Here is a 12639-nt window from a genome sequence, read left to right as displayed (position 1 = left end):
GGCTATTCAGGACCCCCAGACAAACTTGTTGAGATACGTCCTAGAGCAGCCCTACTCACGCGAGATGGTGTGCAACATGCTGGGTCTCAACAAACAGGTAGGCAGCAGTTGTCTAGCTCATATTTAAGTAAAAGGTTCTTACTGACTTATATCTATATTGTATTGTTTACTCTTCTTTTTGGTTGTATTATGTGTTTTTCAAAATATGGACACCCATCTGTTATGAGTTTATGTGTCAAATTTTTAAACTTATCCTGTCTCACGGTATGCATTTCTCTCTCTTAATTCGATACTGAGTGGAACGATGTAAACTTTTTTTCCCTTGGCCTCTCTTGTCCATCCGCCCAAGCACTCCATGCTACCCTCATTATAAGACAGCTTCCTAGTTGTCATGCAAAGCATGCGGCATGCACCACTAGCTACCCGTGTGACTATCTCTGAATCATCCTTCTCTTTCTTGTCGCACATGAGTGTGAACATGTTTTGCTTTGCTCAACATTTTCAACTTTAGTCTACAACATGGGAAAGTTGACCAGCCAAAAAAGAGGAAGAAATGCTCCCGGTGTAATAAAGTGTTCTCTGCGAGTGATCCACATGGGTATTGTGTTGACTGTGTGGGACAGTGTAAATGGGACTCTCGGTGCGATAAATGCAAGGATCTTACCTTTGAGGCGTTTGGTGACTACAATTGGGCTTGCGCTCGTCATGTTGCTGACAGAGCTCTTTATGCCGCTTCACTTGACGGCCCCAGTCTCTCCAAGAAAGGAGGGGCGGTGGGGTAGCCTATTGGTTAAAGCGTTGGCTCATCACGCCGAAGACCCGGGTTCGAATCCCCACATGGGCACAATGTGTGAAGCCCATTTCTGGTGTTCCCCGCTGTGATGTTGCTAAAAGCGGCGTAAAACCAAACTCACTCAGTCAGTCAGTCCAAGAAAGGAAAGTTTAAGTGTCCTACTTTGTCTGCTCAGCGGTCACAGTCCCCTCCCTCGAATGAAGAGGATTTCATGAGAGCGTCGTCAGCTTCTTACTTATTGGAAGACCTTCGGAATTTGTTGGGCTCTCAACATTCCAGCCCGAGCCCTTCGTCTTCGACCACGTTCCGGGTAGTGGTTGTCGAGACTGCTACCACCCCTCAGGATGCCTCTACACTGTGGAACTACACTCTCTGCCTCTCGTTCTCTGGACCAGTTATCGTGTCAACCTGGCTTATCTGTTTCGGACAAGAATCAGCTGATCTCTACGCCTGACTGCACAGAGTGCATGCGGAGAAGCCGCTCGTTCGTCCAGTAGTGAGAGGAACCAGTCTACCTCGCCTCAACGCCTCAGTGGTAACTTCGCCATCTCCTTCCCATTCGGCGAAAAGAAGCGTTGTTTCTGGCATCCAGCTACCTCGGTCTTCCGCTTCGCCGAAGCCTGCCAGATCGAATCACAGTTCGCCGGATCACGCTTCGCCTGTCCGCTCCTCTCCACCTCGACTTTCACCGGACTGTCCACCTTCCCCAGAATTAGACCGGCTCTCTACAAAACAGCTTTCACCGAAACGTCATTCCACGAATCAACGTTCACCGAAACAGCATTCCATGAATCGGCTTCCTACGAGCGCTTTTCGCCAGATCGTACATCTCTTAGTGCTTCGCCGAACTCAGTTGGCTCTCCTAGTTTTTCTTGTTCGTCGAGGAAACATGGTTCACCAAACCGTTTGGATCAACCGCCTACCACTATTCGGATTTTCTCGCCAAAATGACATGCTCGAAATCTCGTTTTGCCCACATCTATGAGATCCGTTTTACGGCGAATCCCCAGTGTTGTCTCATACAACTTCCAACACGGAAGATTCCCAACCTACTGGTTCATCAGAGATTCCCATCTTGGCAGGGATGTCTCCCACACATTTACAACGCATTCACCTGGTCGAACTTAGCAACGCCATCGACCTGCTTCGTCAGATCGTCCTGTTTTCCCGTCATGGTTTGCCGAACTTATCCAAGTATCATCATCGAACTGTTCTGGCGTAACATCGCCGAACTGTTTTTTCAGCAAAGGAATGGCTCATCTCGTTCGTCTGAACCACAACATCCCCGTACCAGTTTGGCAGACCGATCTGAACCTCATCATCGAACTAGTTCGTCAGGCCAAACCGATTCGCCGCACCAGAACCAGATCACAGTACCGTTCCAGATCTTACCTCGCCGATCCAGATCACCGAACTGACCCCGGTCACCAAACTGTACCCGATCGCTGATCCAACAGCATTCGCCGACCTGATTCAGCGTTTATTTTCTGTCGCATGATGTTACTTCCAACACGACGTTTCTTCAGAACGCACCTTGAGGTTCGGCGAATATGTACGGCGATATCCCTTCATCAGTGGCAAAGTTGCTGGGTCTCCTCACCTAAGCTCAAGCCTTCACTTACAGAAGTCAACTTCAGGCTCTAATTCATCTTTGAAGCTATATTGATGATTGCATCCAGGCACAACAGGATTTGATAGTACTTCGCCACTAACTGTAGTTCACCACCATGCTGCTTTGGCAGTTAGGGTGGCTACTGTACATTGCTGTATTGAAACTAACATTGATCCAGAGACTCCACTTCATCGATACATTGTTCATCACCTGTCAGAGGATGATGTTCACCCTTCAAGACAGGTGCATCAAGACCCCGCAATGCATTCCTCCAGCGTTATCTCAGTGGCAGCTGCTTGGCTTTCTGACGTCAGCTCAAGCCCCAACTACCAGAGGGTAGCTTCAACTTCAGCCGTGCTAGACGAGCAGAATGTTGTCCTTCGTGTCGACTCATCATTGTTCCTCGACGCATCCCTCATGGGTCGGGGGGCTCACTTTCTTCATCATCAGCCGGCAGGGCTGTGGTAGTCTGCAGAACGGGACTTGCACATCAATGAACTCAAGTTCTTGGCGGTTCTTCTTGCCATTCGACATTGGGCGACGGAACTTCAGGGGGTCCTCCCTGCTGATTTAGACAGACAACTCCACGGTCGTCTGGTACATCAACCATCTCGGGTCGACAGGTTTGGCAAACCTCCTTCAGCTGGCATTTCGGTTCTTCCATCTAATCGACTCCCTCGGCATCGATGCTAGAGCCAGACTCATTCCCGGAGTCAGGAATGTCATCGCAGATGTGCTGTCCTGCTCCAATCGGCCGTCTCCCACGGAGTGGCAATTGAACCCACAGACCTTTCAGGAACTGGTCTTCCCATTATCAAGGCCCCAAGTCGACCTATTTGCCACATGGTTCAACCATCAGCTCCCAAAGTTCGTCTTTCCGATACCAGACCAACTAGCTAGGAATCTCGACGCTCTGGCAATTTCGTGGGAGGGGCTCAACGCTTACGCCTTCCCCCCTCCGTCTCTTCTACCCAGAGTCATCCAGAAACTCCGGGCGACCAGACAGATTCTACTGCTTTTGGTCACACCTTACTGGCCAGTCAGGAGTTGGTTTGTCAATCTCGCACAGCTCGCAGATCTAAACCCAGTTCTCTTCCCGATCGGGATGACCTACTGTTACACCCCTCACTCAGATCGGCGCCACATATCCCTTCGCACCCTGTTTCTGCACCTTTGGCGTATCTGCAGAAGTCCTTAATTGCCAAGGGGTATTCTTGGAGAGTGGCTATGGCCATCACTTCTGCTCATCGGACTTCCACCCGCTCACTTTATGATGAGAAGTGGAAGTGTTTTGAGGGATTTTTCTTGCTGCTTCTAAAGATCGCCGCCATCTCCACAAACGCGTCTTCATTCTGTTGTCCTCAACATCCAGGGCGGAAGTGTCTTGCACCACATTATCCTTCTGTTGGATGAGAGCCACCATCCTACGGGCTTACACCTTCGCTGGGTTACCGGCCCCGACAGCTTCCAATCCACATGAGACACGGCATTAGCATCTACAATGGCTCTGCATAGTAACCGCTCCCCTCCACGCCATTATGGAAGGATGCTTCTGGCGATTTGACTCGGTCTTCTCCTCCCACTACCTTCAGGACCTCTCAGTCAAGGACGTCCAAGGCCTGTACCAGTTTGGACCACTTGTCCTTGCACAACAGCTGTCTATGGCCCAACAACGCAGATAGGGGATGGTCCCACGCGGTTGCTGTTTCCCTGTACTTTCCTGAATATAAGTCTGAACTTGATGTCTGCCTTATGTTTTGATTGCCTATGGGTTAGAACTACTTCACTTAGTTTTATACTAAGACACGGAAACACTACCGCCTCGGTGGTTGGGCGAATCTGGAGCTCGATTCTGTATCACGATGTGGAAGGGTTCGACATTTCACGTATCCTGACCTCTACTTTTCGAAGCAATTATGTCAGTGAAGTGTGTCACTCCCGATTTTCCAGTGGATTTCGTTGCGTTCCGACTCCAAAGTTGCCAGGCTCATCCTTTGACTAAGCTTATGTAAAGGAGTGAGGGTCAATTTGACATTGACTGGAACTGAACGTTAAAACTGCGTGTTTTCCGAGTTGTGTTTCTCTTTCACCCGCCCCTTATCGGTGTCTGCGGGGGTGTTCTCGAAGCAGGGGCTGGCCCGATGATTGTCTATGACTTTCATTTACGGGGGTACCTTGAAAATCGTTGGGAAGTGACATCCTTTCTCGCTCAGCTGCGTCCTTCTCCGGAGGTTGCGGCCAAACACCACATCGCTCGGGAGCACCCATCTCCCTGGGAGACGTTGTGCTTAGTAAGCCAAGGAGTTCAGAGGAACTCGTCACAAGCATAGGAGTTGCGCTAGTCGTAACAGGCCTCACTTGTGCATCGCTATCTATGGTTGTTTCCAGTCTACACAGTTCTACTGTTCGCACTGACAAGACATAGGGTATCTGCGTCCCGCCGTCCGACCGTGGGATAAGTGCATACCGTGAGAAAATTTAAATATGAATTGTATATTTATGTACTTATCCTATCTCACGCGATGGATTCCCGCCCATCCTCCCCGCTACACAGATTCTCCAAGATTGATATTCCAGTGGCTTGAAGAATGAGAATGATGATTCGGAGATAGTCACGCGGGTAGCTAGTGGTGCATGCCGCATGCTTTGCATGACAACTAGGAAGCTGTCTTGTAGTGAGGGTAGCATGGAGTGCTTGGGTGGATGGACAAGAGAGGCCAAGGGAAAAACGTTTACATCGTTCCACTCAGTGTCGAATCAAGAGCGAGAAGTGCATACTGTGAGATAGGATAAGTATATAAATATACAATTTATATTTAAAATTTCCAATATTGTTAATGATTTATAAAAATGCAATCTTTTGATCTGAATTAGATGTTTACAGATGAATATTTTCTGGTCTGATTGAGTTAAGGAGCAAGGTATAACACTGTTGATAATTAATATATATATAATTGATATCTAAGTTACATAAAATATCAGCTCAACGTGGGAGTGAAACCATAATTGATGCAGTCTTTAGACATTTTCCACTTTGAGGAATTACATTTGTATAGTCAAAATGCATAATCTGATACTCTAATTTACACAACTGCATCACAGGCCTGAGTTAGTTTGATTCCCCATGACCATAGGTTTCAGGCATGCCCAGGGGACACAACTCTGTACATGAAATTGTGGCCACATGGGTGTAATATGTGGAGCCATGTATGGTGTCCACACTAATATAGCTGAAATAGTACTTAAGGCTTCATAAAACCTATCCGATTAATCTTTCACTACAGAAGCAGAGGGTTGTTTGCCTTTTTGTCCTGTTGGTTTGTTGCTAACGACAGTTTTAAGACACGGACATGTTTTGTAAATTATTCACATGTTTAAAGACATAATGTAATGATCCTCTATCACTTGTCTTTCATTCAAATCGTTCAATGTTCCATATCAGGCCAAACAGCGCTGTGAAGTTCTTGAGGACCAACTTGTGGACCTAGTTGTCGTGGCGATGGAGAGATCCGAATCTGAGGGTGTCAACGACGATGCTGGGTTGAGTCAGTTACTGTGGCAACACCTGTCTAGTCAGTTGATATACTTTGTGTTGTTCCAGTTTGCAAGCTTTCCTCACATGGTCATGTCCTTGTATGAAAAGGTATGTATATCGTACATTGTTTCTTATATTTATTGCAGTTCCCCTCTATCTTTGATCCCATGACACAGAATCCTATATGTGCCTCTATTCCAGGGGAGGGCCCTCTCCATGACACTGGGTCACAGATCAGAGTTACCTACCCTTACTTTCCTTAACACCAATGCAAGTGTTTCTGAAGTTGATTTCTTTATCCTTTAACATCAGACCATAAGTTAGTTATTGATGTATAATATTTCTATGGTGTGTCCAGTGTCAGGTATGACCGAGTCAAAACATTGCCTAACTGTCCTATACCTCCTGTTCAAGCTAAAAGGAAAGAACCTGAAGAAGGGGCGAGACCACCTGATGTGGGTTCTGTTGCAGTTTATCTCAGGAAGCATACAGAAGAACCCTGTAAGTTCAATAGTCAGAAAATGTCATGCTGTACTTAGTGCTGTGGTTAAACCCATCATTCTAGGTTTAGTGCTGTATGGTATACACAGTGCTGTGGTATAAATCCATCATTCTAGGTTTAGTGCTGTATGGTGTACACAGTGCCGTGGTATAAATCCATCATTCTAGGTTTAGTGCTCTATGGTGTACACAGTGCTGTGGTATAATCCATCATTCTAGGTTTAGTGCTGTATGGTGTACACAGTGCCGTGGTATAAATCCATCATTCTAGGTTTAGTGCTCTATGGTGTACACAGTGCTGTGGTATAATCCATCATTCTAGGTTTAGTGCTCTATGGTGTACACAGTGCTGTGGTATAATCCATCATTCTAGGTTTAGTGCTCTATGGTGTACACAGTGCTGTGGTATAAATCCATCATTCTAGGTTTAGTGCTCTATGGTGTACACAGTGCTGTGGTATAATCCATCATTCTAGGTTTAGTGCTCTATGGTGTACACAGTGCTGTGGTATAAATCAATCATTCTAGGTTTAGTGCTCTATGGTGTACACAGTGCTGTGGTATAATCCATCATTCTAGGTTTAGTGCTCTATGGTGTACACAGTGCTGTGGTATAATCCATCATTCTAGGTTTAGTGCTCTATGGTGTACACAGTGCTGTGGTATAATCCATCATTCTAGGTTTAGTGCTCTATGGTGTACACAGTGCTGTGGTATAATCCATCATTCTAGGTTTAGTGCTCTATGGTGTACACAGTGCTGTGGTATAAATCCATCATTCTAGGTTTAGTGCTCTATGGTGTACACAGTGCTGTGGTATAATCCATCATTCTAGGTTTAGTGCTCTATGGTGTACACAGTGCTGTGGTATAATCCATCATTCTAGGTTTAGTGCTCTATGGTGTACACAGTGCTGTGGTATAATCCATCATTCTAGGTTTAGTGCTCTATGGTGTACACAGTGCTGTGGTATAATCCATCATTCTAGGTTTAGTGCTCTATGGTGTACACAGTGCTGTGGTATAAATCCATCATTCTAGGTTTAGTGCTCTATGGTGTACACAGTGCTGTGGTATAATCCATCATTCTAGGTTTAGTGCTCTATGGTGTACACAGTGCTGTGGTATAATCCATCATTCTAGGTTTAGTGCTCTATGGTGTACACAGTGCTGTGGTATAATCCATCATTCTAGGTTTAGTGCTCTATGGTGTACACAGTGCTGTGGTATAATCCATCATTCTAGGTTTAGTGCTCTATGGTGTACACAGTGCTGTGGTATAATCCATCATTCTAGGTTTAGTGCTCTATGGTGTACACAGTGCCGTGGTATAAACCCATCATTCTAGGTTTAGTGCTCTATGGTGTACACAGTGCTGTGGTATAATCCATCATTCTAGGTTTAGTGCTCTATGGTGTACACAGTGCCGTGGTATAAACCCATCATTCTAGGTTTAGTGCTCTATGGTGTACACAGTGCTGTGGTATAATCCATCATTCTAGGTTTAGTGCTCTATGGTGTACACAGTGCCGTGGTATAAACCCATCATTCTAGGTTTAGTGCTCTATGGTGTACACAGTGCTGTGGTATAATCCATCATTCTAGGTTTAGTGCTCTATGGTGTACACAGTGTGCCGTGGTATAAACCCATCATTCTAGGTTTAGTGCTCTATGGTGTACACAGTGCCGTGGTATAAACCCATCATTCTAGGTTTAGTGCTCTATGGTGTACACAGTGCCGTGGTATAAACCCATCATTCTAGGTTTAGTGCTCTATGGTGTACACAGTGCCGTGGTATAAACCCATCATTCTAGGTTTAGTGCTCTATGGTGTACACAGTGCTGTGGTATAATCCATCATTCTAGGTTTAGTGCTCTATGGTGTACACAGTGCCGTGGTATAAACCCATCATTCTAGGTTTAGTGCTCTATGGTGTACACAGTGCTGTGGTATAATCCATCATTCTAGGTTTAGTGCTCTATGGTGTACACAGTGCCGTGGTATAAACCCATCATTCTAGGTTTAGTGCTCTATGGTGTACACAGTGCCGTGGTATAAACCCATCATTCTAGGTTTAGTGCTCTATGGTGTACACAGTGCCGTGGTATAAATCCATCATTCTAGGTGTTTTCTTCATATATACTGTGTTGTGGGTTTAAAGCCAGAATTCTCAGTGTTACAGCATTCTAAGGTATGCCTTCATGTCCACAAATATTGCAGATGGCATGTAGATGATAAGAGTTACACATATGCTGGAGTTGGCATGTAGATAAGGATTATGTATATGTTGCAGAGTGTTTCCAGCAGGGGTCTGGTGAGCATCGGAAGGAAACAATCACACAATTAATGTTGAAATTAGTTATGTTTATGTTCTACTGGTTCAAACTGTTAGATTATCATTTTGTTTGATTTTTCCAAGATGGGAAAGAAATCTCAAGGAATGAGAATATCTTTCGATTATTTTGTTGTTGTTTTAACATGAGAATTCTTTTTTATATATTCCTCCTTGGGGTACTTATAAGCATTTAAATGTCCATTTAAATTCCCTACGACAGTTGTAACAATATTTGAATAAAAATATTTACAAAACAAAATATACGTTTTGTCTTGTGAGACCACCCTTACAGGGCCCTCCGGACCCCTACAGCCAAGAGCAGGTAACTCTAGACCGTAACCTCGTACCTCACTTTCCATGCTGTCGTTTCCCGACAAGACGTGGGTCCATTACAAGAAAGTTTTCTTTTCCCGGCGAGAATTATGAGTGGGTCAGAAACAGCAACTGTATGTATGGTTCTCTTTTTTACCTGCATGGGCGATTTGAAGGCTTGTTCTGAACTTTTTCATTCATAATTTTTTAGTTGTAACTTGGTACCTGTCGCGGTCGGCTCGCCGGGTGCGTGCCAAGATGGCGGCCAGGTCCCTTCGCTAGCATCACTGTTCATTGGTTTCCCGTGTGGTTTTTCAATGTTACAGGTGGTTTTAGTAATTTTTTACTTATATGTGGTTACATGTAGGGCGTTTCCACTGCTTGCATTTTCTATCTTACGATAATAAGTCGTAGTTATGTCAGTGCGTATTATGGTTATTGTCAACTGTATGCTACGTTGACGCATTAGTTGTGTCGCCCATGCGTGTTTTTTCATATATGTATGTGTGTATGGGGTTGATTGCTGCACAGGTTGTTTACTTGTTGCAGTTTAAATCCTGTACTTCGTGCCTCGCTGCCATTCCCGTCAGGGACACACACGAGGTGTGCTTACGTTGCCTCACCCAAACTGAGCATGAGCAAGAGGGGTGTGTGGCATGTGCCACTTTCACGCCTCAAACTATTAGAACACGACGAGTGGATCAGCTGTTCTACAGCAACCTGATTCGGGCGGGGGGTGATATCTGGGCGCAGGATCCCCCGTCCAAGCGTTCACACAAAAAAAGGGGTCTACGGGAGCCGCTTCCCATACGGAGCCGGCTCCCAAAAGAGCTAAAGGTTCCAAGGAGGCATCTAATACCAAACCTCAACCTGATCCTGTCTCTACCCCCCCCCCCCTGTTGTGTCGGCACCAGTTGTGCCTGTTGAATCACTAACCACTTTATTCCAGGAACAGATGGCGTCAGTGAAATCGTTGCCTCTGGCGCCTCTTGACCTTTATGGTCTTTCGGGTTCAGCCTCTGGTGTATCCTCGGCGGTCTCTCAGGAGTATGAGAGTACGGCTGCCGAGGATTATGCCGAGGTGGACATGGAGGACGATGGAGGGAGGGAGGAGTCGGAGGCGGGAGTGCCGTACTCCTTTGGCTCGTCTCTGAGGCAGGTGCGGGAAAAAATTGCCGAAGCCCTGCCCCAGGTGGCCGTTCCCACACAGGCGCCCAACCCCGCGGAGTTTCGGCTCCCGGGGTAGGCTTCAGCGCTATCAAGGTCGCCGAGCGCCTCGCGATTCTACCATCACTGGTAGGTGAGGTGGTAAATCCTCTCTTGACTGGTTCTCGCTCAAGATTTGATCTGCCCGACGTTGGCAAGAGGTACCAGTTGGGAGAGGAGGCGCTATTCGAGCCGCCAGTGGTGGACGAGTGTGTCTTTGCGTCCGTTACTTTGGGGGGATCGTCCTCGTCTTCCCTGGCCTCGGCCAGGCAGGGCAGGCGCCTCCCCCCTTTTCCTACTAATTCCCTTACGCTGAAGTCTGCTTACCGGTCCTTCGAGGAGTGCTACCGGTGCGCAGCCCAGCAATTAAAGGTGGCGGTCCACTCAGCCTACCTGTCTGCTCTGCAGGGGCAGCTGGTGGACCAGAGCGCTTGTGACGCCGACTTGTCGGCACCAGTGCTCGCGCGGCAGCTCACGGGGGTACACTCACATCTGGCTCAGGATAACATTCGGTGCTGTGCCAGTCAGATGATGGGTGCCGTGATGGGCCTGCGCCGCCTGTGGTTGTCTGTGGAAGTCAGCCTACACATCAATGTGTTAGAACTGAGAGCAGTCCGCAGGTGGTTCGAGTGCTTCCGGGTGTTGGTGCAGGGCCGTGTGGTTCGTCTAGAAATGGACAATCAAACGGCCATGTCTTACATTCTCAAGCAAGGCGGCACAGTGTCTCCGTCGCTCCTTCAGGAGGCGTGGCAGTTTCTACTGTGGTGCGATCAGTTCAGCATTTGGGTTTTGCCTGTTTATCTCCCGGGGGAAGACAACGTCCGTGCAGATGCACTCTCACGGCGTATACTAGCCCCACACGAGTGGATGCTCGACCGGGAGATATTCGGGATTATCTCCCAGTTGTTCGGGTCGTTCCAGGTGGATCTGTTTGCGTCTGGGGTGACGAACCAGATTCCTGTGTTTTGCTCCCGGATTCCGGATCCGGGAGCGTTAGTCAATGACGCCTTTCAGCTCGATTGGACGGACAGGGTACTGTGGGCTACTTGTGCTTCTGGCACCCGCTTGGCTACTTCGCTTCTGGCACCCGCTTGGTCGGCACGCTGGTTTCCGTAATTCTCAGGTTTCTGGCTCAGCCTCCTGTTCTATTACCTTTTCGACCAGACCTCCTATCCCAGAACGGAGCTTCCCCAAATCCCAGGATTCAGTGGGTGGCTTGGCCGCTGTCAGGGGATCGCCTCGTCGCGGCGGAATTCCTGCACCAGTTGCAGACACAATTCTGGCTTCGCGGAGGGATTCGACAAACGTTCAATATGAGGATAGATGGGCCTGTTATTCGCGCTGGTGTGTCAACAGGGGGATTTTTTATCCCTTTTCTACAGATTTAGTCTGTGTTTTAGAATTCCTCCAGTCTCGGTTGGACGCCGGTCTAGCGGCTTCAACTGTTCGAGGATATTCTACAGCTATTTCTGCGTTTCATATTCCTGTTGACGGTGCTCTCTTGGGGCAGCACCCTCTTGTACAGCGCTTTTTAGCAGGCGTGGACAGAATCCGTCCGGTTGTCCGGCGGATTAGTCCCCTGTGGGACTTGTCAATCGTTCTTGATTGGCTGTCCGGTCCACTGTTTCACAATCTGTCGGCTCTTTCACTCCAGCTGTTGACGTGGAAGACGGCGCGCTTGTGGCGGTGACTTCAGGCAGGCAGGTTGGCGATATTCACGCAATGTCGGCCGATCCCGCGCTTACTGTTTTTCACAAAGACAGAGTTAGCATACGGCTGCCTGATACTTACCGTCCTAAGAAGGATAGTCCCTTCCATGTGACGGCGCCTATTGAGCTCCCAGCTTTCACTCAGCCTTCCTGTCCGGTACCTCTCTACGGCGTGCTCACGTCTTAGATGTCCGTGAAGACACTTAAGGCTTATATCAAACAAACAAGGGTACCCTTAAGGGTAACCAATTGTTTTGTTGTTATGGCGGGGTTCAGGCTGGTCTTCCCGCCACCAAGCAAACCATTTCTCGGTGGCTTGTCTCTGCCATACATATGAGCTATACTCAAACAGGGCGTATCCCGCCTGTAGGGTTGAAAGCTCATTCTGTTAGGGCAGTTGCTACATCGAAAGCTTACGCTGCAGCCCTGCCCATTGAGGAGATCTGCTCCCCGGCTATTTGGAGCCGTCCGAGTACGTTCATCCGTCATTACCAACTTGACAGACTCTCCAGTGAGCGTGCTCGGTTCGGTCAGTCAGTTCTCTCCAGTGGGCATGGTTCCACCTATCTAGCCGATTGAGCTTTCGAGGAATTATGTGAACCATTCTATGCCAAATTTTTTAACACTGGTGTTGGG

The 12639-nt window shown here is 47.6% G+C and overlaps 1 protein-coding gene across 3 annotated transcripts in view; it reads left to right on the top strand.

The window, feature by feature from the left end:
- Positions 1-12639, top strand: part of LOC124275352 (mediator of RNA polymerase II transcription subunit 23-like) — a 70418-nt gene that overhangs the window by 6318 nt on the left and 51461 nt on the right. For 2 of the 3 annotated variants that reach the window (XM_046710860.1, XM_046710858.1), the window contains exons 9-11: positions 2-97; positions 5848-6048; positions 6355-6441. In XM_046710860.1, the coding sequence (XP_046566816.1) occupies positions 2-97; positions 5848-6048; positions 6355-6441 (384 nt within the window). The remainder of the gene's footprint in view (position 1; positions 98-5847; positions 6049-6354; positions 6442-12639) is intronic. The other variant, XM_046710859.1, reaches the window with a different exon arrangement.

Source organism: Haliotis rubra, unplaced genomic scaffold (genome assembly GCF_003918875.1).
Source record: "Haliotis rubra isolate DU_JTF1 unplaced genomic scaffold, ASM391887v1 Scf2, whole genome shotgun sequence".
Lineage (NCBI taxonomy): Eukaryota > Metazoa > Mollusca > Gastropoda > Lepetellida > Haliotidae > Haliotis > Haliotis rubra.
Note: the sequence above shows the minus strand (reverse complement) of the source record. Positions and strands in the feature narration are given on the sequence as shown.